The following is a 23,808-nucleotide window of genomic DNA, read 5'->3' as shown; positions in this document are numbered from 1 at the left end:
TGACAAGATGTTTGTTGTCTTTGTTACTGCTGCGCCGCATCAAGTGGTTGCCCTTATTGGAAGGATTCTCAGCCACAAACCGTCGACTTTGTCCTGCTGATGGATCTGACGTATATCTCGTATATGTACTTGATCGGCCGCTAACACAATTTTATATGTCTTGTTTGCCAACTCTGATTCTCTTATGCTCCTCCCCCCTTGCGTCAATTGAATCCTTATGTCCTCTTAGCCACTCAACGACATGTCTCAGTGATCAGCACTGCAAGCGAATTGTTGGTCTGACATATCATGATTCATTCATGGTTCAAAATCTGACTTGATGCTATGTAAGCTACGAAATGATCCAATCACGGTGCTCCATGCTTGGTATCTCCGCTGCATGTATAGTCCAGCCTTGAACCAACATTCATCTCACGCATCGCATCATGTTCATCAATTTGCCCACTTCAATTCAACTCAAGCCATTCGGCCAGTTGCGACATCAAGGTGTGATACGTGTCCTCCAAAGCCACCACCTTCCGTCATCATCTGCATGCGAATCATGCCCTCGCCAGGCTGTCCGCCGGGGCCTCGGCCGGTGATCTGCTCACGGAGCATGCGGAGCTGCATGGCGAACGTGGGACTGCCATAGTGGTCGTTGAACTGGCCCTTTTGGACGGGGCGTGTGATATCGCACCAGCTCTCTCCGCCGGTGCACAAGGCCTCGCACTCGGCCTGCTTCTCGTCGCTCCACCAGGACGGCAAGAGGTTCTTGCGGGACTTGGCGGCGTCGAGATAGCGCCGGAACCCGGGCAGCGGGTCGGCCTTGCCGGCGGCCGTGTAGATTGAGCCGGGCTCCGGGCCCCCGTCAAAGGTGACGTCGTCGGTCATCTTGAGGCGGTACGAGTCGATGAGGACTCTGAAGGTATCCTTCTCGGAGCGGTTGTGGAGCCAGGTGCGACTGTTCAAGGCCGTGAAAGGTTTGGCGATGCCGCTGTCCAAGCCCTTTTGTTGCGCGGCGCCCCCGCCCAGACCTTGCTGAGCGTTGCTGGCGCATGACTTCTTGTGGACTTTCCAGTCATCCTTCTGGCAGTCGCGCGAGCAGTAGGACACGGCGCGACATTTGGCGCACGTCTTGAGGTCAACGTCGGACTTTTTGCACTTGGCGCATTCTGTAGCCATTGTTGAATAGGTTTCTTGGAAATGGCTTCTTGAAGACTTGTTTGCTATAGTTTCTCAGCTCAATAGTTGAGAAAGCTTCAGAATCGCGGCTTGATAAAGGCTTGCTGACAGGGCTTCAAGTTGGAAGAAACATTTAGTTATTCACGTAACTTCCCGTCACTCTACATGGCAAGAATTAATACTGCAAAGGCATACGTAAACCTGTTGGAGGCGGTTGGCTCAGTGGGGAAGGGCTCGGCAGTTTGCAGCTATTTGAACTTGATAGAATCCACAACATGGCCAATCATAGCGGGTCCACTGTGAGCCTGACTATGTGTGATGCAGAGGTAGACAAACAGTTCAATGACAGATTTGTCTGTAGGTGAAAAGTCTTTGATGTATGATTAATTATACAGGTCATATTCAATAACGTAATGTGTCGTTTACAAATGAAATGCTGTCACCCTCGAATACTTTGAGGCATGTCATGGGAGTAGGCAGTCGCCAGATTTTACCAAACAACGCGTCTATATTGATCAATAAGAAACTTCGACGCCATAGCATTGAACTCTCGGGCAGTACTTGTGGACTCTTGCATGATGTGGTCATTTGATACGGCACGGGCGATTGCAGGACACACGGCTGCAGGTAACGTGGTTGGCTCGAGAGAAAACAACATGGGGAATTCTTGTTGCGGTGAGAAGGCGTGATCATGACGAGTTTCCTGAGATGTACATCGTAATGACTGTCTCAAGCTTGCTGGACAAAGTCCGTCTTTGGGCTTCGCAGGATTCATGTGATCGGCTGGAATGGATTCATGATTACCTAGTATATGACAACCATTTCTTCCTAAGCATTTTCCCCGGGCATCATATCGTGCCGGAACACCTATGTTTGACACCTTTGTGATCGTTTGCTTATTTGCCCGTACAATTGGCTCTTGATCGTTTGCACCTCTTTCAGAATGCTCAAATCGATAGAATATCAGTGGATCTCGTCTATGCACAAATCCGAAATGATATGATGGCTTCATTGTCATGCGTCTGCGGAAAATTAATAAACAAAATTCCACGGCGACGAATAATCATGGTCATTTGACCCAAGGAGATTTCCTCCTACTACACCAAGAGCTCAAGTCTCCACGGACAGGTGTTGGAAGTGCATGCCATGATCATCTGCATCTTATGTCCAATATTCTCTTTTCTCTAACAGTGACAACAACTTGAGAAATTTGAACTCTCGTAGAATAAGAGCTTCTGCTCGCTTTCTTGTTGTCGCTTATGATGCCTTTATTTTTTTTTTTTTTTTTTTTCGAAATCCGTGCGTCTTCTTGGAACAATGAGATATGGGTCCAGGCTTTTCCTCAATCCTTACCTCTTCCATCTGAAATTTCTGGGTGTGTGGTGTCCAAGGTGTCGAGATCTCTCCTCAGCTCAACCAAGATTTTGGGATATGATAGCGAATGAGCCGCTTCCATGATCTTGGGTCAATGGCAAGCTCGTGCATCTCGCGTGTGCCTTACTCCGCACTGCAAATGAATATTGCCTGGCATGCCAAGTGGCAACGTCTATTTACCCGGAGCACGATCTTGATATTAGCCGGGAACCAGGCTTTCGGCGCTGCACCCGCTTTTCCCTGGGCTCTGTCTGCGGTGCAAACGCGACTTTTTATTCGTCAATTGGCTCCCTTTGCTGACCTCGGTACGCTCGCGGTCGTATGGGTGACAGATGTAGTACCCAGACCGTCGGGATCTTCCCCACGACGAACCGTTGTCTGGTGATCTAATTTTCCCAACTGCTGCAGTTGGGGAAATTGGAGTAAGTGAGGGGAGCCCACTGGTCGAATCATACCGTTGGTATAGGTTGTATATATTACTAAGGTTTGCCATTTCCAGAGACCTCGTGGGATTAAAGGTTTTGTGGTAGCATTTGTGTTTCTCATCCTTCAGTAAACTCGCATACAAGCAAGATGCGTTATTCTCTTGTATACGCCGTGGCTTCTGTGCCCTTGATCTCTGCGCAATTAAATCTTTACGCCAAGAAAGCGGGCTTGAAGTATTTCGGCGCTGCGACGGATTCCCCTGGGCAGCGTGAGCGCGCGGGCCTGGAGGCGGCATATCCTCAGTATGATGCCATTCTCAGAGACCATGACGAGTTTGGCCAGACGACGGCAACCAATGGACAAAAGGTGCGTGGATATAGTAACCCGTGCAATGAGGAGGAATAGAAAAAAAAAATGGATGCTAACGTGTGTATGAATTGGTAGTGGCTATTCATCGAACCGGAACAAGGTGTCTTCAACTTTACCGAAGGCGACATTGTGACCGACATTGCGCAAGAAAATCATCTCATACAGAGATGCCATACGCTCGTGTGGCACAGTCAATTGGCGCCGTGGGTCGAGTCGACAAACTGGACTGCCGATGCACTGAGCGAAGTCATTGTGAACCACATCACCAACATCATGGAGTACTACAAGGGCAAGTGTTACGCGTGGGACGTGGTGAATGAAGCCCTGAATGAGGACGGCACATACCGCGAGTCTGTCTTTTATAATACGCTCGGGGAAGACTTCATCAAGCTGGCATTCAGCACCGCCTCCCAGGTCGACCCGGGCGCCAAGCTCTACTACAACGACTATAACATTGAGTCGCCCGGCAATAAGAGCGAGGGGGCGCTCCGCATTGTGAAGCTACTGCAGGACGACGGAATCAGAATCGACGGTGTGGGTCTTCAAGCCCATTTCCAAGCATCAGGCGCTCCGAGCCTCGATGAGCAAAGTGCCGTTATCGCATCCTACGCGGATCTCGGTGTGGAGGTGGCATACACTGAGCTCGACGTAAGGATTGATCTGCCGTTGAACGACACCAACCTGGAATGGCAGAAGGAGGTCTACGTAAATGTGAGTGACCAAACAGATGATTTTACGCATGATGAAGTTTGGAAGCTGACAATGGCGACGATGGTTTCTTCCAGGCTACAAGCGCATGTGTTCAAAGTGCTGCCTGCGTCGGCATTACCATCTGGGATTTCTATGATCCATTTAGTTGGGTGCCCGCAGTATTCCCTGGCCAAGGAAACCCTCTGCTGTGGTTTGAGGACTTTAGCAAGCATCCCGCATATTACGGCATCATTGAGGCGCTCAAGAACGGCACAGGGGCTGGGGACTGCCGAGAAGGAGGACGCCACCCGAGAGATTTTGCGAGTAGACGATGAGGGAGGAAGGAATATTTACGTCACTAGTGGCTGATCTGCTTACAGAAGATGCGCTTTGTTATTAGATTGGCGATAGTCTAGATGCAGGTGGGCGGCAAGGAGACCAATACACTAAAAGTAGTGAAGTGTGTTCCTGCAGAAGCGAGGCACAATTAATATTTGCCGAGATGTGTACGACCGATTTTGTCCGTGGAAATATTTTCCTGCTTGATGTGATAATGTTCAGTATCATATCCCCAGTTGCAATCGAGTCGCGTGGTGCATGTCGACCCATCAAAAGGATTCCGTGCTTGACTCCGGCTTCATCTCTGTCCGGACCAGACAACCGAAAAAGCCAAGACGAGACCATCTTTGACATTAAATTCCCTTTGACAGGGGACGATCCCGAGCACTGGAGCGTTCTGGAAGCCCTCGCAACCTCGCACTTGGGCTTCGGATCAATGCATTGGAATTCTTTTACCTTGAAGGTTTAGTGCTTACCTGGCCGGCATCGCTTGTCTGAACTAGGACAGGGTCCACGAGAAAATTAACCAATTAAAAGTATAACCCCCATGGGCCCCTGACCAAAGATGCAGACCAAGCTTTTTTCTTTAGAGGCAACCATACCTATTCTACACTATAAACATGCTAGTCTCCAGGCACCACAGCGAAGGATTCTTATTTTAGCTTGGCAGTCCTGACGGGCCCCCTGAAAACAGGCCAAAAAGAAATTGGAAATAGGGATTGGCATGCGACTTGGTTCGGATATCTCGTATATATCTTTGCCCGGTCTGCTTCTCATCGTTAATACCATTAGCACCTACTTAGTTTTTGCACGTCCTCTTCAATTCGTTCATTTCCTATTTCAGTCGGACAAGATCGTCGCTCAAGCCTTGTTCCAGTACCACTCTCGTTTTATACTTAATATAAGCTTAAAGGCCTCCCTCCGATCCGGTTCCACCTTGAACTCGCAGACTTGTAGAAATCCAGAGAGAAGGACAATTCAGTCAGAAACAACAAAACACCAACAATCAAAATGCACTCTGCTCGCTTCCTCTTGGCTGCGGCCCCTCTCCTGTCCCTGGCTGTTGCCCAGGACGACTCCACCAACACCCAGGATGACTGGATGACCATGACCGACGGTGGCGATGATGGCTACACCGTGACGGCAACCTACGACGACAGCATTCCTGCTACCAGCTACCTCGCCGACATCTACGGAACAGGCATTCCCGCAGCTGCCACGGGTGCTGCCGCCACCAGCTTGGCAGAGGCCATTTACAGGTGAGACATAATTCTTCTCGATTACCAATGAAACACTGAAAGGGGGAAAAGAAAATATCTAACAAATTTGGGAATCTAGCTACGAGATGGCTCTGTACACAGACCCCGCCTACAAGTCGGCAGCCGACGATATCTACAATGCCATTGCCACCGCCAGCAACGTGGACGAGATCTTCTCGTCGCTGGACGGCGGCGGCGTCATCAGCGGTGCCTTCACCACGGCCGCCTGGTACGTCGACGGCGTGCCCGACAGCGCCAAGAGCGAGTTTGCCAGCGTCATCTCGGGCTTTAGCTCTGTCCAGTCCAGCGTCCTGGCTGCCGCTGCCGCCACCACCACGGGTGCCTCCGCCACGGGCTCGGGTGCCTCCACCACCAGCGGCGCCTCCAAGACGGGGTCCGCTGCTTCAGGATCGGCTACCTCGACGAGCTCTAGCACTGGCGGCGCCCCTGCTGCTAGAATTACTGGCGGTGCCGTTGCTGGATTGGCTGCTGCTGCTGCTTTCGCCATGCTGTAGATTCAGTCAAAAGCTGCGTCTACTCGACGAGGAAAACATAAATTATAATTAATATCATTCACTATCCACCTGTTACTGCATTCTCCGGGCTTTTCACAAGTATTTTTCGACTTCATCCCTTTCGATATGCATGAATTGGTGCAAATGTTTCAACATATACAAGGCATATAGTCGGATACGCAAAAGAATAGTATATACAGTTGAACTAGATACAGACAATAAAAGGACAAGAAGCTATGTACATTTTTCCACAATTCCCGTCTCCAACATAACACTCCCGGGCGAGTAGGCAGTCTCTACTTCATGAACCGAACGCTCTGATCGACTTCTAATAGAAGAGCTCAATGGCATCAAAGATCTAGCAGAGTTTTGGTTAGTATTTATCACAATACACATTTGACTTGGGCTTATTTGTTACTCACCACATTGGGGCTCAAGTAGTCGTCGCCGCTGCTTCCGCTGATGACGTTGATGGTGACGGTATTGGTGCCGCTGACAAGGGTACCGCTGGGGAGGGAGCAGTCATAGACATCGCCCCAGCCACGGTAGGCACCACGAGTGACGCCACGGCTGTCGATGGTGGTGGGTGCCGCGGGCGCCGTGCACGTGTAGCTGTTGACGGTGGCCTGGGGACGACCTCCAGCAAAGGACAGCGTGGTGGCGATGCGCAGGGTGGCGGTGGAGCTCACGGCCGACGACAGCGAAAAGGTGATCTTCTGGCCATTGTTGACGTCCTTGAACATGGCCATGGGCCACGACGAGGCCGCGGTGCTGGCCACGCTGCCTGGGCTCCACGACGACATGCGCGAGTCCGACGGGTGCATGCGCAGCTGCTTGTCGGCGTTGAGGAAGCCCGTCGGCTGGCCGTCGTAGTCGCCCAGTTTGAACACGGTCGTGTGCGATGACGTGATAATAGTGTTGGTCGCCGCAATATTGGATGTGGTCGTGCCACCCGACGTGACGGTCACGGTCTGCGTCGCGGCTAGGAACTCGTCCTGGTACAGCTTCATCGTGTACGTGCCGGCGACGAGGGCGGGCGAAGTGAAAGCCCCTGAGCTGCTGGCGTAGCTCCAGCCCTGGTAGTTGGAGTTGTACCAGTGAACAACAATGGGGAAGCTGCTCGAGACGCCCGTGGCCGTGCCCTTGACATAGCCGCGTCCTGATGCGGCGACGTAGCCAGTCAAGCCTAGGTTGTCGAAGAAGGAGACATCAAAGCTGCTGGCAGTCGGGACACCGGATCTGGCAAAAGCAAAGACGTATGGTCCATGGAAGCCTTGGCGGTAGCTCTCGGTCTGCACGTGGCCCGAGTTCATATAATAGGTGACAGAGTGGTAGCTTCCTCCCCAGTTCAGGTTGATGTCGCGGAAAAACGGCCCGCCAGAGCTCTTCTCTGTGGCCTTCTGGTCGGGGCGGACCCAGCAGGCGTGGACCGAGGCGCCAGAGTCGGTTGCACAGTAAACGCTGTTGTCAATGAACCTCTCGGAAGAGTAGAACTTGCTGCGAGTCTGGCTGCTGACGGTGTAGACATCGGAACCCTCGATAGCAGTGCCGCCAGCAGTGTCGGAGACGTCACCGTACGAGTAGGTCGGGTAGGTCTCGGTCAGACCAGTCAGACGGAAGATGAAGCGTAGTTCTCCAACTGTAGGCTCGCTGTTGGTGTAGGTTCCCATATAAATATTGTTCTCGCCGTCGGCAAAGACCATGTAGTGAGTCAAATCAAAGCTGTCGTTGTCTGCCACACACTTGACGATGACATAGTCACCTTTGATGATGGGTCAGCTATAACGCACTATAACACGAGGGGGGAAAAGCAATATATATCAGCGGAGTTCCTTACCACTCGTCGTGTAGGAAACAGTGGCGGAGCCCAGGCCAGACGCGATATGACTATAAGTGCTGCTGTACTGATAATCGGTACCGTAGAACTTGAGCGAGGTGATGTCGCAAGTGGTTCGACTGATCACTGTGGTAAAGCCATAGCTGCTCTCGGTGTCGATAGTATAAGACGACGAAGCAGTGGTCACGGTGATGGCGGCGACTGAAGTTGCCCAAGCAAGGAGGAATGAGAGAAGCATGGTGAACACCATATTGGGCGAGTTGGAATTCGAAGTCTGCTGCTTCGGCTTGCCGTGGTTCTCAGGCAGGTAAAGGACGATCGTTTCTCGAACAACATCCCCGAGTTATATATATCTTATATCTATCTGCGTCTCTCCAAAGGGAATCAGGGGTTCGGCCTTTTTCGTCTCAACATCAATGCCAATGCTTGGACATCCAACGAAACGCGGCCCTCTGGTTCCTGGATGAGATGAACAAGCGGGGCCATACGGGGCCGTATAGCGACCGCGAAGGCAGCATCGCGCCTTGGCGAGGCGGCTCGTTGTAGCAATGTTACCAAACATTAGTCAATACCGGAGCATTCTGGCACCAGAACCCAGATTAGGTTCTGCCTCTCTTGCTAGGAATGCCCATCCAGCTCCCTCCCCTCGGCATAACCATCGCCGACGATACTCGTCCGGATCTTTGTGCCCGAAGACGTGCTTTCGCGCGAGACGTCGGGCGGAAGCTGGACACTAAAAGGATGTGATATGTGAGCGTGACCATAAGGATTCGTTGGCAGGCATGGGAAAACTTTGTGGGTAAGGTTGAAGAGATCTGTTTGGTGAGAAAAAGTGTCACGGAGCGTCGACGAATCCCTGCCGCGTCCAAAAAAGGAAATACCATATTGCATTTTCCACCACTCAGTCCCCAGTCTATACCAGAGTCGGGATCCACCTCTTCACCCCGCAATTTCCCTGGAGTAGAATGCACATGGCACTGCGGCTTTTGAGGTCGTCGGCGTCGTTGGCGTCGTCAGTGGCTGGCTCATCATTGTGCCTTGGCCCTTGGGCTTGCATTACATTATTTCCGGTGGCTCAGATCCATGGCCGCTTCTGACCTAGGACCCGGTAGTTGTGCCTATACCAGCCGGCCGGCTTTTGGGAAGGTGCCATTTTCCCCAGATTCATGTTGCAGATGGCTGCATTGCTTCGTGCAAGCACAAACTCAAAGCACATCTGCAAAAGAGTATCTTGGCCCGACCAGCATCTAAAGCTTAATCTCACACCGCTTACATAGTATGGAAAAAATGGTAGAGAATCATGAGTGATGCTCTGACGAACAATATTAAAGGTATATCACGCTCTCGCATAACTCGGGATGAAATCGGTCCGGTACGTCATCTGCACGGGAGCAGCACCCAATATCATCACATGCACTTATCTCGAGTGTTTGGGGGTCCATATATGGGATTCGTGTCCCCCCAAAGTCACGCCCACTTTTCAACGACATAGTCATTTCCCCAAATCCCCTTCCTCCCCTCCATCGTCGTCCCCTTTTGGGCCGAGTAATCGTTGGTGGTCAGCAGGATATCCGCTCCTCCGCAGCTTCATTCAGCCCTCTACTTTCTACTAGATGGGTTTGATTTTGCGCCAAGCCAGATGCAAAAACTTCCGCAGGGCATCCTTGAGCGAATACGTGGGTATAAGCTGCGCCACGTTTGCTATAATCGTGGGAATACCTCGACCCTTCCCTCTCGTCCAAGAAACTATATGACAGGGGGTCATATAAAAGATAGTTGTTGCCGATCGGCGGACTTGATGACTCAAGCAAGTAAAGAAGTAGCTGTGACATTCGAGAGAAAAGAGGTAAAAAATGAACACGGCGCTGCCCATCAAGGCGAGCGAGGCGCGCGGCAATATCATAGTTGGAACGTTAGGAACTCATTGACTTGGCAACAGGCGATGAGATCATCTCAAGCGCCGTGGTGTCCAGTAACACCGTGCACGTCAACACTGTTTCGTTCAAATGCTTATTAACAGGCTTCACAGCGCATTTTCTGGTTCGGCCGCTCTGCGCACTTGTGAGCGATGCAAGTCGTTGTTGAACACTAGAGGTGCCACACCTCGGCTCAGAAGACGGACAGGTGTGTCTGGATTGCTCAGAGTGAGAATCATTTGCAGGGCACCATAAGCAGATGCTGATTCGGTGCAATTTACATCGATCTGGGTCCGCTCCAGCCGGGCGATTGATTCCAACCCTGACCCTGCCCAGCACTTACAACTATAAGACCTTGGAGTCATGGCCATGCGACCTGTGCTTTGAATACTCATTCGAGCTTCGCAAGCTGACTTTTCCCAGATGTTTTGGCAAAAGGATCGGTGCCATTCCCATACACTAGGCGATATCTTCAAAAGAAGGGGAAGGCGGGGGAGATTCGCCCTTCACTTTGAGGTGATTATCCTACTTGTAAATGAAGGAGAGTGAGTGCGTCTTTCCAGTCTTCCGAGTTCTGGATAGGGTTCGATATCTACCAGTCAGATCAAGCTTAGGCAATAATGATTTTGGAATGACGACGAGATGGTTATCGACTTATGTGGACACAGTTCTGGCGTTACTGTATCCCATGAACGGCTAGATATAGAGGCAGCATAATGAGATTCCTCCAATATGATGTCTCGCATGCGTGAATAAACCGATGACAGATTTGGAGCGTCAAAGATGCATGTACTATATGTATTGAAAGGTACCTTTGAACCGAAATATTGCCTGGCCCTTTGATATGTCTATAGCATGCTACATGTAGCCAAGCGCTTTTGCATAGCTGGACCATGGCGCACCTCTTCTCCGTGTTTCAAATTTCCCCCTCTCCTCTATACGTCCTTGAGAGGGTCGCCCCAAAATGGTATACTAGTTATTGCCTACTCGTCTAATGTTTTTGAGTAGACATGATCATTGCCCTCTGCGGTAAGGGGCAAGAAAAAAAGATATGAAAGACTCGCTCGAAAACACCACGCCATTACCCAGAGTCATCCGACCGTAATGGATGTCGTAATATATACCAAGACGACCATATACAAAAAAGAAAAATAGAGATTCGCACGGAGCCGTGCCCGTGTAAGCGGTCCTATCCAAATAATCGAAAACTTGGCGAGGTCAAGGTCGAGGTGTACGCCGAAGAGCATCGGATGGGCCTTGAATCTGTGTTATATACCATTGCTGCCCACGACAAGCACAAGTAACATTCCATTGAGCAAGCAGATTGCTGTGAATGTCACCCATGTGGCAGCCTGGTACATTATGCTGAGCCTGTCTTCACGATATAGCATGGCTCCAAGACTCATGCAACCAGAAAACAAGCTGACGACGACGGCCAGAATGACACCAGCATCGACCTCAAGACGAAGTCTATGCCTTCCCGTGGCGACCAGGACCCCAGCAATAATGGTGAGAATGATGGCCATCAAGTACGAAAGAATGATGCTCCTATGCAAGACAGTTTCTCTGAAACGCGCGGCACGTTGGGCTTCGACACTGGGCAATGCTGCATAATGGGCCGAGTAGCCATATGTAGGATATTCGGCCGAAGAAGCGTCCTCGTTGTCGCTAGCTTCTGTATCCGTGGCGTGAGTTGACGGATGGGCGCTGAAGTAGTCTGTGACCTGGTTGCCATTCAGTAGTGGTCGATGCTCGGCCTCTCCCAACGAGGAGCGCGAGAAGAGACTGCGAAGTGACCTGACGGGGGCCTTGAACACGCTTTTCATGGTGTCCATACCGGGAAACATGCTGGAATCTTCGTTGGGGTCGAGTTCAATGTAATAGGAATCGTCACCAGCCTCGCTACCGTTGTCGTATTCGTTCCAACCCCTGACTACTGGCTCAGGCTGCTTAAGAACTGGGGTCGCAGGGGCTTGCGATGACTGGCGACTGCTTGTTCGAGACCCGCGCATCGGCTGGTTGATATTCGCAGTATTGCCAGTCTCGCCTTGGCTTGGGGTATTTATGCGAGGAGATGCGGCTTCGAGTGTTGCAAGCACCTCTCTTTGTTGTAACAGCAGCGGGCTGAAGTCGCGCCTGGTGAAACTTTTGTAACTGCCGAGAACATTGTCATGGAATCGACTCGTGAGTGTCGTAGAACCGGTCCATTTCTGCAATGATGACGCCGTGTTTAGTCAGTTTCCAAACTGGTCCCACAATCAAGAATCAATTGAACATTGTTGGATGCTGCCACGAACCTTGTACTTTTTCAGAATCTTTCGGAACGCTTCGTTTTGAGCGCGCACGAAGCGCTGGAGATCCCTAATGTCGTCGCCACACTCAACTACTTGCTGCTGGAACCTGACAAACTTTCTCTGCCTCTTATTGCTGAATCCCTGGCGGCCAATGCTGCAGCGCAGGATCAGGGCATTGATGAGGCCGGCAAGGTGGGTCAAGCGTCTCGAAATTTCGTCGGCTTTACTAGCAACAAAGAGGTCGACACGCTCATGCTGGAGCTGCAACTCGTGGTAAAAGTCGGTTTCGAAGCGCTCGAGGGCTTGATTGGTCTGGCCGGGTATGGTCATGGCACGGGCCTGGCCCTTTGTCGTGTGCAGCTTGATGAGGTGCTTGAGCGAGTTGTAGTCGACATTGTGGATGCTCCAGCGAGGCACCGAGGCGGCCTCGAAATATTCACCGTATTTCATTCTTTGGCGGTACGACGCATAACCCGAATTGGAATGCCGCCGGCGCGCGAAAGAAGAAGTGGTGGTAGATGGGCGGGAGAGAAAAGCGGTCGGATACTGGGCTACTTGTAGACTGAACAAAGAGTTGCGGGTCTGGGGCGTTGCTCAATACTATGGGGTTTTCCTTTGTTTTCTTTCGGTTGCTGGCAAGTCTGCGATTATCCCCGGGCCAGTCGGGAAGGGGTCCTGTTTTTAGCAAGGAAGTGGTGTTGACCCAACGAAAAGTCAAATAAAAGAAGATTCAAGATCAATTGATTCCCCTGGGGGAGGAGCCTGAGGAGCTGAGCCCTCTTGTTGCGCTGGCAGTTCGGGTAGTATTTGACTTGGAAGCAGGCGTTTCCTTGCACGTGGGGAAAGTGAGGCCTTGCGGCGATGACGTCCCCGTATGGGTCCCACGAGCTAATGCAATTGGGACTTGGTTGGTGGTCACAGCAATTGGAAGCAACTCAACTGGTTTTGCTTCTAGATAGCACCTAGCAGTACACTAAGGGAAAAGGGACCAGACTGGTTGGCTGATTGATGAGACTCCAGATGATGATAAGAAGAAGCCCCAGCGGCTTGACTATTAGTTGGCTTGGTAGTAAGGCGGATAACGCACACGACACACGACACACTTGATTTGGGACTTTTCTGGCCAATGGATTGAGTTAGGATTCGAATACACATGGAAGCATCTGCAGTCAGAGAATCGGAAGAAAAGAAGATTACATACCTACGACCAGAGTGCAAGAGTCCAGACAAGCCGGCTTGCTTTGGCTGATTGTATGTGTGCAGTGCTAGCTAACAAGTGCCGACACCAAAGGAGTTTTAGACTTCACCTCGTGTCGAGATGACGAGTATGAACTCTATTCCACTTGTCCCAGTGCACACACCAAGCTGCGCAACAGAGAGAGCAATAAGATACACCTCCTCATGGATTATAAACGTTAGATTGGTACAAGCCCCATATTTCTTTGCTTTGATCTGCCTGGTATCTTCCCATATCTGTTCTATGGTGCTATACGGCTCATAGAAATTTCTAGCACCTGTTGTGGGTACCAGACGAAGAACCTCAGTAACAGCCAGTACTGGCCAGCACAAATATTATGACAGAGTACGCAGCAGATCGCTGGATTCAATTACGGGGCTTGTAACGATCTAACGTTTATAATCCATGAGGAGGTGTAGATACTGTGTTGGAAGATCTTGGATGATTGACAAGACAGTTGAAACCCGACAGCCGCCAACCCTGTCCCAGATATGATAGTCTGGTTGGCAGGTAGCACAGCCCTGGGGGGGGGGGTGTTGGGATTATTACCTACGCAGGTTTCAAAAGTGACGACAACCTGTGAGCTAGGCAATCCGAGCAGGAGAAACGGTTCTTTGCCTTATCTGTGTAGGTAGGTTAGTAGATTATACCCAAGGTCAATTGAATAATTTGTCGGAGATATTACCGGATGTAATGGCAGTCGGAGTCGAGGAAAGGAGGGCGGAAAAAACAAAAATCAAGAAAATATGCTCTTGGGGCCCAAACAACCAGTCAAAATCAAGGGCATGTGCTTTCTTCCGCTTTTTCTTCCAAAATTGAAGAGTCTGCCAAGTGGTCCTGGTGCTTGGGAAGAAAGACGGACTGAAAGCTTAATTTTTTTTTTCTTTCTCTTCGTCCCTCCCTTTTGCTGTCCTGCAGTCGAGGGGGGACGACACCTCTTGTCTTTTTAAACTACCTACCTACTAGGTAGGTATGCAGTAGCCTCGACTTTCTCAATTGACCACTGCAAAGACGCAATCTCTTTGCTCAAGGATATGCCCGTATATCCGGTTCGCTTCTCAAAATCCCTCCATTTCTCTCAATTCCTTGCTTCACCTTGCAGCAAATATGAAAATCTCAGTCTCTCAGACCGTTCGCAGAGCAGAGACTTGCAGGACGGTCCACGCACATGGTATTCTCGCATCCACCTCCTCGACATCCGGATTGGCCCAACTGCTTCCCCCCCTGGTCGCAGGGCTGGTTGGTTGGTACTCTGTACGGTTGCTATTGGAGCCACCGACTTTGAAGCCTCCGTAGATGGCGGGTCTGGAACTTGACCTGGGTTCCCACGGGAGCCACAGGAACCAGTGGAAGTCCAGAGCCTGGAGCCGTTCGTAGCTACAGCGCCTTCAGCCCTTCCCGTCCCACGTCCAGTACAAACCCGCACTGCCCGCTAGTGCAGCTGTGACCCATCATTCCATACTGTCCAATGTGTACAAGCTTCAGGGCTTTTTTTTTCGCAGCGCTTTGAAGCCCTCGAGTCGTTCGTGCGGTTCGAGGGCCCTTGAATTCGTCGCCCTTCAGTCTGAAATGACTACATTTCAAGGATTCCCTTGCGAATTATCGCTGAAGTCCAGTACATAGTAAAATCGGCACTTTTTCTTTTCTATCTAGGTAGGTACACAAGTACTATAGTACTACTCTGTACATACACCTTGAACGCGGGACATGCCAGTGTGACTGAGGTCCTATCGAATGCGCGAACCAAATATACCAATCACTATTCATCTTGCAGTCAAGAGAAATCCCGGATGATCGGGCGGGTGTTTGCTGCCGGTATCTACACTGAGGTAGTATCGACTGCCTAATCTGTTACACAATCTGCACATTGCACATATTGACAGTAGTTTATCTTGCACCTGTTTGGTTTCGGGGTTATCGGTGTGGCAGGGAATGGCATCGACTCCGAAAAACTGAAAATGTGCCCACTGCCCATCAACGAAACCCCCCGCCTCCTCGTGACCCCCATGATCCATGATCCATGGTTTCCATTTCCTGCCTGCATGATTGACTCCCAGAAGAAAAAGGTAGGGGGAAAAATACTGGGACTTGAGTACGATCTCAGTCTCTCATCCCAGGCAGTCCCAGGTTACACGATGCATACCAGTCTCGTGCTCGGTTGCCACATTGAGCAGGGCCAATTGTACGAGTTACATAGTAGCAGTATCCGTACACGTACATATGCAGACCAATCCTTCATATCTCTATGGTAAAATTGGGGCAGCAAGGACATTTATTGGGCCGTCATCGTAATTTCATTGGAAGCGGCTGTGCTAACCCGGTCCCGCGAACTCCGCCCAGAATAATACCACATAACATCCTTCCGACCTCAGTATAACGAGCGCGGCTCTCCGGCGGGGATGCCTGTCTCATCCGGTAACGTCGACAATGGACCCCTCCAACTCGTCGCTGTCGTCGTCGTCGCCCTGGGTCAAACGCGGCTAATTGGGTCAAAAAAGAAGAAGACGACATCTCCTGCAAGATTAGCGACTTTTCCTACCCGATTTGTGAAAAAGATAGGTACGGCATATTCCCAGGCAACCATACCGCCTGATCAATTGCTGCTCTCTCTACCTGAGCACACTACGGAATACTTAAAAGTTCTTTTCCGAATCTCTGAACCATATCGTCGGAACTCATATGGAATCGGAAGCGCTACGACTTTTCATTACGCTATGGTAACCTGCGACTCCACCATCGTCTGGCCTCTAGACCACAGCCCTGGGCAAGCCATGTGCTGAGATGGTAGGCTGTGGATATAATTCGTTTCCTCTTTCACTCACCTCGTCTCGCTGCCCTCCATCCCCTCGAGTCGCCATTGTGTACTACATATTCCATGTTGTCCTCGTGGATTGACATAGTCTCCCAAGGGTCTATCAGAAGTCGGCCCGACATTTTCGACAAAACGCAGTTACTGATCCACATTCAACTGATATAGTACGCATCAAGATGATCAATAAGATATCAACTGAGCGGCCACAATATAACTATGATCGACGAAGAGTCGCCTCGTCCCCAATAACTCGACCCTTGTTCCTCAGGGGTGCATTTGGCCAGTGGTACAATGGAGACTGGCTAGCAAGTTGGTTAGTTGCATCTCTGTCGCTTCCATACACTCAAGAACCACTCTTGCATCGCAATGGGTAGAGTCATCAGGGGGAGGGAAAAGAGCAAGACAAATGAACATCACTAGTAATATTGTATCCACGTGTGGACATGCACTATGCACCATGCAGAAAGCATACCTGAAGCAGGATTTTTGAGCCGCGCCTATGTCAACGGGTTTTTCCGCTTCACCCATGTACTATTCGGTATTCGAATACGTATTTTTTTTTTTTCGCGATCCAGGCGCATCAATACGCCGACTGGGTCTATTTTCAAGTAACACAGATGGGGACATTAAACGCTTGCGTCTCACTTTGGTTTGACTCTGCTCTCCGAGGAGGCCCGAAGTCCGTTCTGGCTTTTAGCATTTTACAAGTCCGGCGTATTTCCACATGGGAGGGGGGCTATACCGGGGGATCAAATGAGTCTTGATAGAAACAAGTGGAGGTCAAGAGTAAGGCAAGCCGATCGAAACCTCACGATCAACTGTAGACGGAAATTCCGACGGCCGCGGGACAGTGTCTATAGCTTTCGGATAAGATTTGATACTCTGTCGAATATCTATGGCCTTATGAATCACGGATACTGATCCGAAGGCTTGCAAGATATTGACACATTGTTTGGTTTTCAGCTCCTGCACTCCGATCTCGCTAGAGATATTGATATCTGTTTGATAAAATGAAGAGATGGTTCGTTCAACAATCTCACGAGGGCTGTTCGATGATCCACTACGGATACTTTTCATGACAGTCATCAACTTTCAGTGTATTCCGCTATATATGATACTTCTGACGAGCCGCAAAGACAGCTATATGTGTTCCACATAGGTCTGACATTAATTTATAAGTTGTTCACACAAATCATTTCCTCTTTCTCCAAGTAGCCGCATCTCGGGGGGGCCAAAGACCAGCTTGAGTATATGTATGAGAAACCTCAAAATTACGCCACGACTCGGGGATAAGGCATCTCGACAAAGTTGTAGGCTTACATGAGCGCTGTCAAGCTTCAAGCCTGATCTATTCTCCATCAATGCAGGATTGAGTTGATGATTCAGGCAGGAAAACTTCCATAAACCTTACTCTTGACACGTCTTCCAAGTCGCACAACCCAAGAAGGACAGAAAGGCAAAAAAGGGTGATATCTGCAAGGTTCAATCGTGCATAATTGTTTCTCCGCGGCACGAATGATTCTCCTAACAATTAATACACGATATGTCGGGAGGGGAAAAAAGAGGAAAGAGAAAAGCATTCATTATTTCACATTAGCAGACTCTGGATTATACTGTCGCATAGTATTTCGTAGATCGCCGCTACACATTACTAAAATGGGGGCGATATAGTATCACGTCATCCTTAGTGTGGTACGATCTCCACAAAAAAGACGAAACTCTTCAAGCCAAAGGAGGCAGCAGCTATTCAACTCAACAGCAAAGAGAATAGAGGTCATATACTTCCATTTCACGTGCCTCAATACGGTCGCTTGTGTTGGCTATTAGTTGTGCTCCCTAGGTCTATTGTTATTCAATCCCGGATCGCTCTTTATACTCGTCCGAGCCGTCGCAATGCGAAGTGCAGCTTTTGCCAAGGCTGGCCGCCTGGCCACCGCCACAGCCATCAGAGGATATGCCACATCTGTTCCCGCGAGGGCGCATCACCAGGTCCTCATCGTCGGCGCTGGTACCGCCGGTGTGACTGTCGCCGCCCAGCTCCGCCGCGCCAGGGGCTCCGAGAAGACGGACATTGCCATCCTGGACCCTGCCGCAGCTCACCACTACCAGGTAAGCGTGCATTTGCCTCATAAGGCGTCGTGAGATCTCATTACTAATCCGACCCGCCCTTCTCAGCCTGGTTGGACTCTGGTCGGATCTGGCCTCAAGCCCCTTCAGGGCATGTCAAAGCCCATGGATGCTGTCATCCCATCGGGCACCAAGCACTATCCTCTGGGTGTCGCCAGCTTTGACCCGGAAAACAATGCCATCAAGACTACCGAGGGCGTCGACCTCACCTATGATTACCTCGTGGTGGCACCAGGTCTTGAGACCAACTTTGCGGGCATCTCGGGTCTCCAGGAGGCCCTCCAGGATCCCGCCAGCCTTGTTTCGTCCATCTACTCGAACAAGACAGTCGAGCAGGTGTGGCGCAACATCAAGGACTTCAAGGAGGGCGAGGCTGTCTTTACCCAGCCCGCAGGCGTGATCAAGTGCGCCGGTGCCCCCCAGAAGATCATGTGGATGGCGCTGAGCCAGTGGCAGAAGGACGGCGTCCGCTCTCGCATCAGCCCAACCTTTGCCACGGGCGCCGCCTCCATGTTCGCCGTGCCCAAGTACTCGGCTGCGCTGGAGCAGCTGCGCGTCGACCGTGGCGTCGAGGGCCTCTTCCAGCACAACCTCGTGAGCGTGGACGCCAAGAACAAGGTGGCCACGTTCAAGAACCTCGCGGCCGACGGCGCCGAGGTCCGTCGCGACTACAAGTTCCTGCACGTGGTGCCGCCGCAGAAGCCGTGGGACTTTGTGGCCAAGTCCCCGCTGGCCGACGCCGCCGGCTGGGTCGACGTGGACAAGGCCACGACGCGCCACGCCAAGTTTGCCAATGTCTTTTCGCTCGGCGACGCCTCCAGCCTGCCCAACAGCAAGACGGCCGCGGCCATCTCGTCGCAGGCCCCCGTGCTGGTGGAGAACCTGACCGCCGCCCTGGCGGGTAAGGAGGGCCGCGCCGCCTACGATGGCTACGCCAGCTGCCCCTTGCTCACCGGCCACAATGAGCTCATGCTGTGCGAGTTCAAGTACGGTGGTGTCCCCAAGGAGACCTTTGCCGGCATCTTTGGCGGTCAGGAGAAGCCCCGGAGGGCCTTTTACCACCTCAAGAAGGACTTCTTCCCCTTCGTCTACTGGAACAGCTTTGTCAAGGGTACCTGGTATGGTCCCAAGGCTTGGTCCAAGCCAGACACTGCTTCGTCTTAAACAGGTGGTTGTCTTAGAAGCCGTGTAAAACAAAAGTCAAAATTCGGAGGTCAGACGTGTCCATGATAGAACTGTCGTTCGGTGCATTGGGAACAGCATTAGACTCATACTTATATTTCTTTTTGTGATAGCAATAGATTGCGTTTACCATTCCACATGATTAGTCGAAGACAAAAGTTGAAAGAGGTCATGGAATTTCACATGAATGCATGCATAAGTGATCGAATCTATTGACTCAATTCCAGAAGTGGGAGCTACACAAGAGAGCGAGTGTTCATGACTCGTATGCGACCTGCTTTATTGAGTGTGGTAGTGAAATCGAGTGTGAGAAATATAAGCTTGCCGGGCTCCAAATGGTGGAAAGAGGCCGCCTTGTAATTTGCCAATACTTTTTGTACCATTGACTGGAATGCTGATTTCGTTGATAGAGCTCACTCTTGGACTTGAATCATGACGGCACTGAGTAGGAGGGTACAGTATATGCACAGTGTGTTCACTTGGTATAAACACCAAAGATATGAGGAGTGCAGGCATAGGGAGATTGTTCCACAGGACGGAAGCAGTCGGCCTTGGTCCAGGGGCCCGCGTCGGATATGTATTCACCAGTCGGGCGATCCATCTCGCAACCACCGAGGCACATGGGCCAGATGAGATTGAGGAATGCTGACAAAATAGATTAGCCAATTTCGTGCAGAAGTTTCACGACTTCAGGCTTGAATATTAATGTACTTGCCTTGGTAGAGACGTAGAGCCGCCGGGGTATCGGCGCGAACGTGCTCAAAAACATACCACCGACCGCCCTTTTTCAGGTAGCCGTAGAGCTCCTTGATGTTGCGCTGGGGCTCGGGGATGCTGCAGAGGCAGCGAATAGAGACTATGCAGTCGACACTCTCCTTCTCAATCTTGTTGCCCCATTTTGTCGGATCGCCCAGGTCTTCAATGCCGACAGGGACAATCTCGTACTGGTCCTCGAGTCCGGCTTCCGCTATTTTCTTGCGGACTATACGAAAACGTCAACAATTGGGGAGCCTCGGTGCAGAATCACCAGCCTGGGGCTGACTGAGCTACGTGGTACTTACGGTTAACATGTTGATCGCGGTTGGGTTCAATGCCATAGGCGCGAGTCACCCTTGTGCGCTTGCTCTTTGCGTTGGACTCGAGATGCTTGTCGGAAAAGATGTCGACCCAGAATCCGCTTCCGGCTCCCAACTCGATACACACGCCACCGATACCAGGGCCGACTCTGCCGTGGAAATTAAAGCGAGTCAGTTTGGATACAAATCTCAGTGTCGAAGAAATGATGACGGAGTGATAATGGTGGCTCACGGCTCATCCAAGACCTTTCCCCCTTCTACCCTGCCATCGAGCAATGGCAAGACAAGGTCCACAGCGCCGGCCTTCAATTCGCCCCCAATCTTGCCCCAGAAATCATTGAACCAGGCCTCTTGAAACCGGGAAGGCGATAGCAAAGTGTCGACCTTGTGTTCCCTATACAGTCTGGCCACTGTTGGAGGTATGGAACAGAAGGACAGCCACAGGAGCTTCCACGGAAAGGAGAGCTCTTCCCAGAGCTCAAAGATCTGGGATCTCAGGGACATGATGAGAAATAAACTGATATTTGCTTGAATAATATCTGCCGAGTTTCTTAGCACTGACCGGCTTGAACTTTTCAAAAGGGGAAGTCAAGTGCAAACCAACCGTGGTGGAATAGCGGTCCTGCTATCAAGGTTGTAGATAAATGGACTGTCGAGGTATTTTATCAATGAAAAGATATAGAATGAGGTGGAATTGATGTGGGAGTGTTGGGAAAGGTATCGACAGGGATGCTAAATATAATTTGCAGCAGAGGATGAACAAAAGGAAAGAAATTGTCCAGGCTTATTTACATACGGCTTTACCCCGCTCCAAGGAATGGTGACAAAGCCCGGAACAATTTGATACGGATCCACGGATCGGATCAGTGCCTATATATGGGCTCGCCAGGCTCGAGACCAATGTGCGGCAGGTGTGGGCTGACTCTTTAGGTATGTAGAAGGCTCCTAATAATGTGCCGGTGGACTGAAGACTGGCACGGAATACTGAGAATTTATGTGGGCTTTTCCGGGATATCATCTCATGGTCTCGTGCATTTGTCTTGACTCTGTATTCCCGATCAGAGAAGCACGTTGATGACATGCGAGAGTGTTAGTCAAAGTCATGTGGGAGTGGCCAAGATGACCAGGGTTGCTCTTTATACGACGTTGGTTGGTGTCCATTTTGCTACGGTCGCTTACGCAACCCTTTGACAGATGGCTTGCTCTAAGCACGCTTTTTCCAACTCAAGCCCATGAGACGTGGTTCGTCAGAGTGCACTTAGGTGAAGTATAAACCTTAGTATCGGGGATGGTCGATGAAATTCCTTCCCCAGTGCAGATACCAGCTGACTTCCAGACTAGCACTATTCGCCAGCTAGGTATTAGTACTAGGAATGGCGGGCATCTTTCTTGTATAACTTTCTTGATTATAATGGGAATCTGGTATCTCAAAATGTCTATAACTCATCTTTCTTTCCCTCGGCCGAGTCTGGTATAGGGAGGTCTGGTCTGCCACTGTCTTTGTGCAAATCGACTCCAACCTTGCCCCGCCATTTTTGCCAAAGTGCCCAGAAATCCTTTTCCATGCCGCTCTCCAACTGATCAGGGAGGACAACCACATATTCTACAAACAGCTTCCCGAACTCTGTCGTGTGGTAGACCGAGTCGCCATCTTCATGCCAGATGGGCATGCCCTCGTTGGCAATGGTGTCCACATGTCCTGGTTGCAACACTTGGCCGCGCTCGCGACCGAGACGAACGACATGCCCATCCAAATGTGTCAGGTTCCGGCTCCAGTCGCCCATCCAAGCCTCCCGTAGCGACAGAATTTCTCTCCAGAATAGGTCGTTGCCCTTGCGTCGGAAGAAAGTGCCGTCAACATGATCTGGGTTATCCGCCTCGAGTTCAGGTTCCTTCTCGGCCAAGGTCACAACCAAGTCACCGGCGACATAGTCGGGACTGGCATCTGCCTCATTTTCGTAGACCACTCGCGAATCTCGGGCGGCGCCACGGTCGACCTTCAGAGATACCGTTGTAGGCTTGCGTACAACCCTAGCGCCACCACAAGCAGGACACTTGTGCTTGATTGTCTTGCCACGGCCACCGCAGGCATCACACTGTGTTTGTACCTGTTGAAACATTCCAGGAGCCAATTGGTGCTTGACAATGCGAATACCGTGTCCACCACAGTGACCACAGGTATCAACAACACCATCGGCCGAACCGCTGCCGCCGCACTCCTCGCAAATGTGCTGCTTGTCCCATTGGAATTCGGTCTCACGACCGTTGTAGAAATCGCGCAGAGAGATGCCGACCTTGACCTCGACATTGTGTCCGCGTGGCTGTCCCCGCTGGTAGTGGCCACCTCCGCCAAAGAATCTACTAAACAAGTCAAACGGATCGTGGTGGCCGCCGCCTCCCTGTCGCCGTTGCTTCAAGCCATCGTGTCCGTACTTGTCGTATATCGAACGGGACTCGGGATCGCTCAGGGCTTCGTATGCCTCGGAGACCTCGACGAACTTGGCCTGCGCAGTTTCGTCATTGCTGTACCATTGTTAGTTGGGGACAAGGGAGAGTGGCGCAGCGTGAATAGGCTTGACGTACGGGTTCTTGTCTGGGTGGAACTTTTTGCTGAGTTGGCGATAAGCCGACTTGAGTTGCTTATCTGTTGCATCTTTCTTTAGACCGAGGACCTTGAGGGAGACATTAGCATTCGGATCTACAAGCGCCATGTAAGAGGGGCGATGGTGAGGGTGTAGTACCTTGTAGTAGTCCTCGGCGCAAAGTACAATCTGGAAGAGCGAGAGCAGCAGCAGCAGCCAAGCTGCGCCGTGGTGAAGCATTGTGAGGACGGACAGGTGTGACCAGAAGGACAATGCAAGTTGATAGTAGCACGAGGATGAATGCGTGGGGATATATTTGGTCCAAAAGGAGTGACGGCAAGAAGAAAGTGTTGGGTATGGGATCCCGCGGCCTGTGAGTTTATGCCAGCGTGGAATGTATTGCCTGCTGAGCACTCAGTCGCAAGCCAAGGAGCGACGACAATTAAGGTAGACGGACCCCGGAAAGTTGACACGCTGGAACGTGTTCACTAAAAGCCAGCGTGCAGGGGGAACTTTTGCTGGCGGCTGCTGATAAGATAAGGGGGGAGCTTTAAAAGACCCAGCTGGGAAAGAAGCCACTAAATGATTGGTCCAGAAGGGTAAAGGACTCGC

General features: G+C 51.0%; 8 protein-coding genes across 8 annotated transcripts; 3 read left to right on the top strand and 5 right to left on the bottom strand.

The window, feature by feature from the left end:
* Nucleotides 1-456: 456 nt before the first annotated feature.
* On the bottom strand, nucleotides 457-1,161 carry PFICI_06667 (uncharacterized protein; the record flags this gene model as incomplete). Its single annotated transcript, XM_007835248.1, has 1 exon — nucleotides 457-1,161. The coding sequence occupies one exon, from the start codon at nucleotides 1,159-1,161 to the stop codon at nucleotides 457-459; it is 705 nt and encodes a 234-aa protein (XP_007833439.1).
* A 1,947-nt stretch (nucleotides 1,162-3,108) lies between these two features.
* PFICI_06666 (uncharacterized protein) lies at nucleotides 3,109-4,355 on the top strand (the record flags this gene model as incomplete). The annotated part of the gene is made up of 3 exons (XM_007835247.1): nucleotides 3,109-3,327; nucleotides 3,406-4,041; nucleotides 4,116-4,355. 3 exons carry the CDS (start codon nucleotides 3,109-3,111, stop codon nucleotides 4,353-4,355), a joined length of 1,095 nt encoding a protein of 364 aa, XP_007833438.1.
* A 1,015-nt stretch (nucleotides 4,356-5,370) lies between these two features.
* Nucleotides 5,371-6,133, top strand: PFICI_06665 (uncharacterized protein; the record flags this gene model as incomplete). Its single annotated transcript, XM_007835246.1, has 2 exons — nucleotides 5,371-5,618; nucleotides 5,698-6,133. The coding sequence occupies 2 exons, from the start codon at nucleotides 5,371-5,373 to the stop codon at nucleotides 6,131-6,133; spliced, it is 684 nt and encodes a 227-aa protein (XP_007833437.1).
* Nucleotides 6,134-6,461: 328 nt separating this feature from the next.
* PFICI_06664 (Rhamnogalacturonate lyase A) lies at nucleotides 6,462-8,220 on the bottom strand (the record flags this gene model as incomplete). The annotated part of the gene is made up of 3 exons (XM_007835245.1): nucleotides 6,462-6,491; nucleotides 6,556-7,895; nucleotides 7,971-8,220. The coding sequence occupies 3 exons, from the start codon at nucleotides 8,218-8,220 to the stop codon at nucleotides 6,462-6,464; spliced, it is 1,620 nt and encodes a 539-aa protein (XP_007833436.1).
* A 2,934-nt stretch (nucleotides 8,221-11,154) lies between these two features.
* On the bottom strand, nucleotides 11,155-12,630 carry PFICI_06663 (uncharacterized protein; the record flags this gene model as incomplete). The annotated part of the gene is made up of 2 exons (XM_007835244.1): nucleotides 11,155-12,096; nucleotides 12,184-12,630. 2 exons carry the CDS (start codon nucleotides 12,628-12,630, stop codon nucleotides 11,155-11,157), a joined length of 1,389 nt encoding a protein of 462 aa, XP_007833435.1.
* A 5,492-nt stretch (nucleotides 12,631-18,122) lies between these two features.
* Nucleotides 18,123-19,520, top strand: PFICI_06662 (uncharacterized protein; the record flags this gene model as incomplete). Its single annotated transcript, XM_007835243.1, has 2 exons — nucleotides 18,123-18,338; nucleotides 18,405-19,520. The coding sequence occupies 2 exons, from the start codon at nucleotides 18,123-18,125 to the stop codon at nucleotides 19,518-19,520; spliced, it is 1,332 nt and encodes a 443-aa protein (XP_007833434.1).
* Nucleotides 19,521-20,227: 707 nt separating this feature from the next.
* Nucleotides 20,228-21,118, bottom strand: PFICI_06661 (uncharacterized protein; the record flags this gene model as incomplete). Its single annotated transcript, XM_007835242.1, has 3 exons — nucleotides 20,228-20,520; nucleotides 20,600-20,763; nucleotides 20,847-21,118. 3 exons carry the CDS (start codon nucleotides 21,116-21,118, stop codon nucleotides 20,228-20,230), a joined length of 729 nt encoding a protein of 242 aa, XP_007833433.1.
* A 932-nt stretch (nucleotides 21,119-22,050) lies between these two features.
* PFICI_06660 (uncharacterized protein) lies at nucleotides 22,051-23,436 on the bottom strand (the record flags this gene model as incomplete). The annotated part of the gene is made up of 2 exons (XM_007835241.1): nucleotides 22,051-23,137; nucleotides 23,198-23,436. 2 exons carry the CDS (start codon nucleotides 23,434-23,436, stop codon nucleotides 22,051-22,053), a joined length of 1,326 nt encoding a protein of 441 aa, XP_007833432.1.
* Between the last annotated feature and the right edge of the window lie 372 nt (nucleotides 23,437-23,808).

This window comes from Pestalotiopsis fici (assembly GCF_000516985.1).
Source record: "Pestalotiopsis fici W106-1 unplaced genomic scaffold PFICI_Scf_4, whole genome shotgun sequence".
Classification (NCBI taxonomy): Eukaryota; Fungi; Ascomycota; class Sordariomycetes; order Amphisphaeriales; family Sporocadaceae; genus Pestalotiopsis; species Pestalotiopsis fici.
This window is presented reverse-complemented; position numbering and strand designations above follow the sequence as displayed.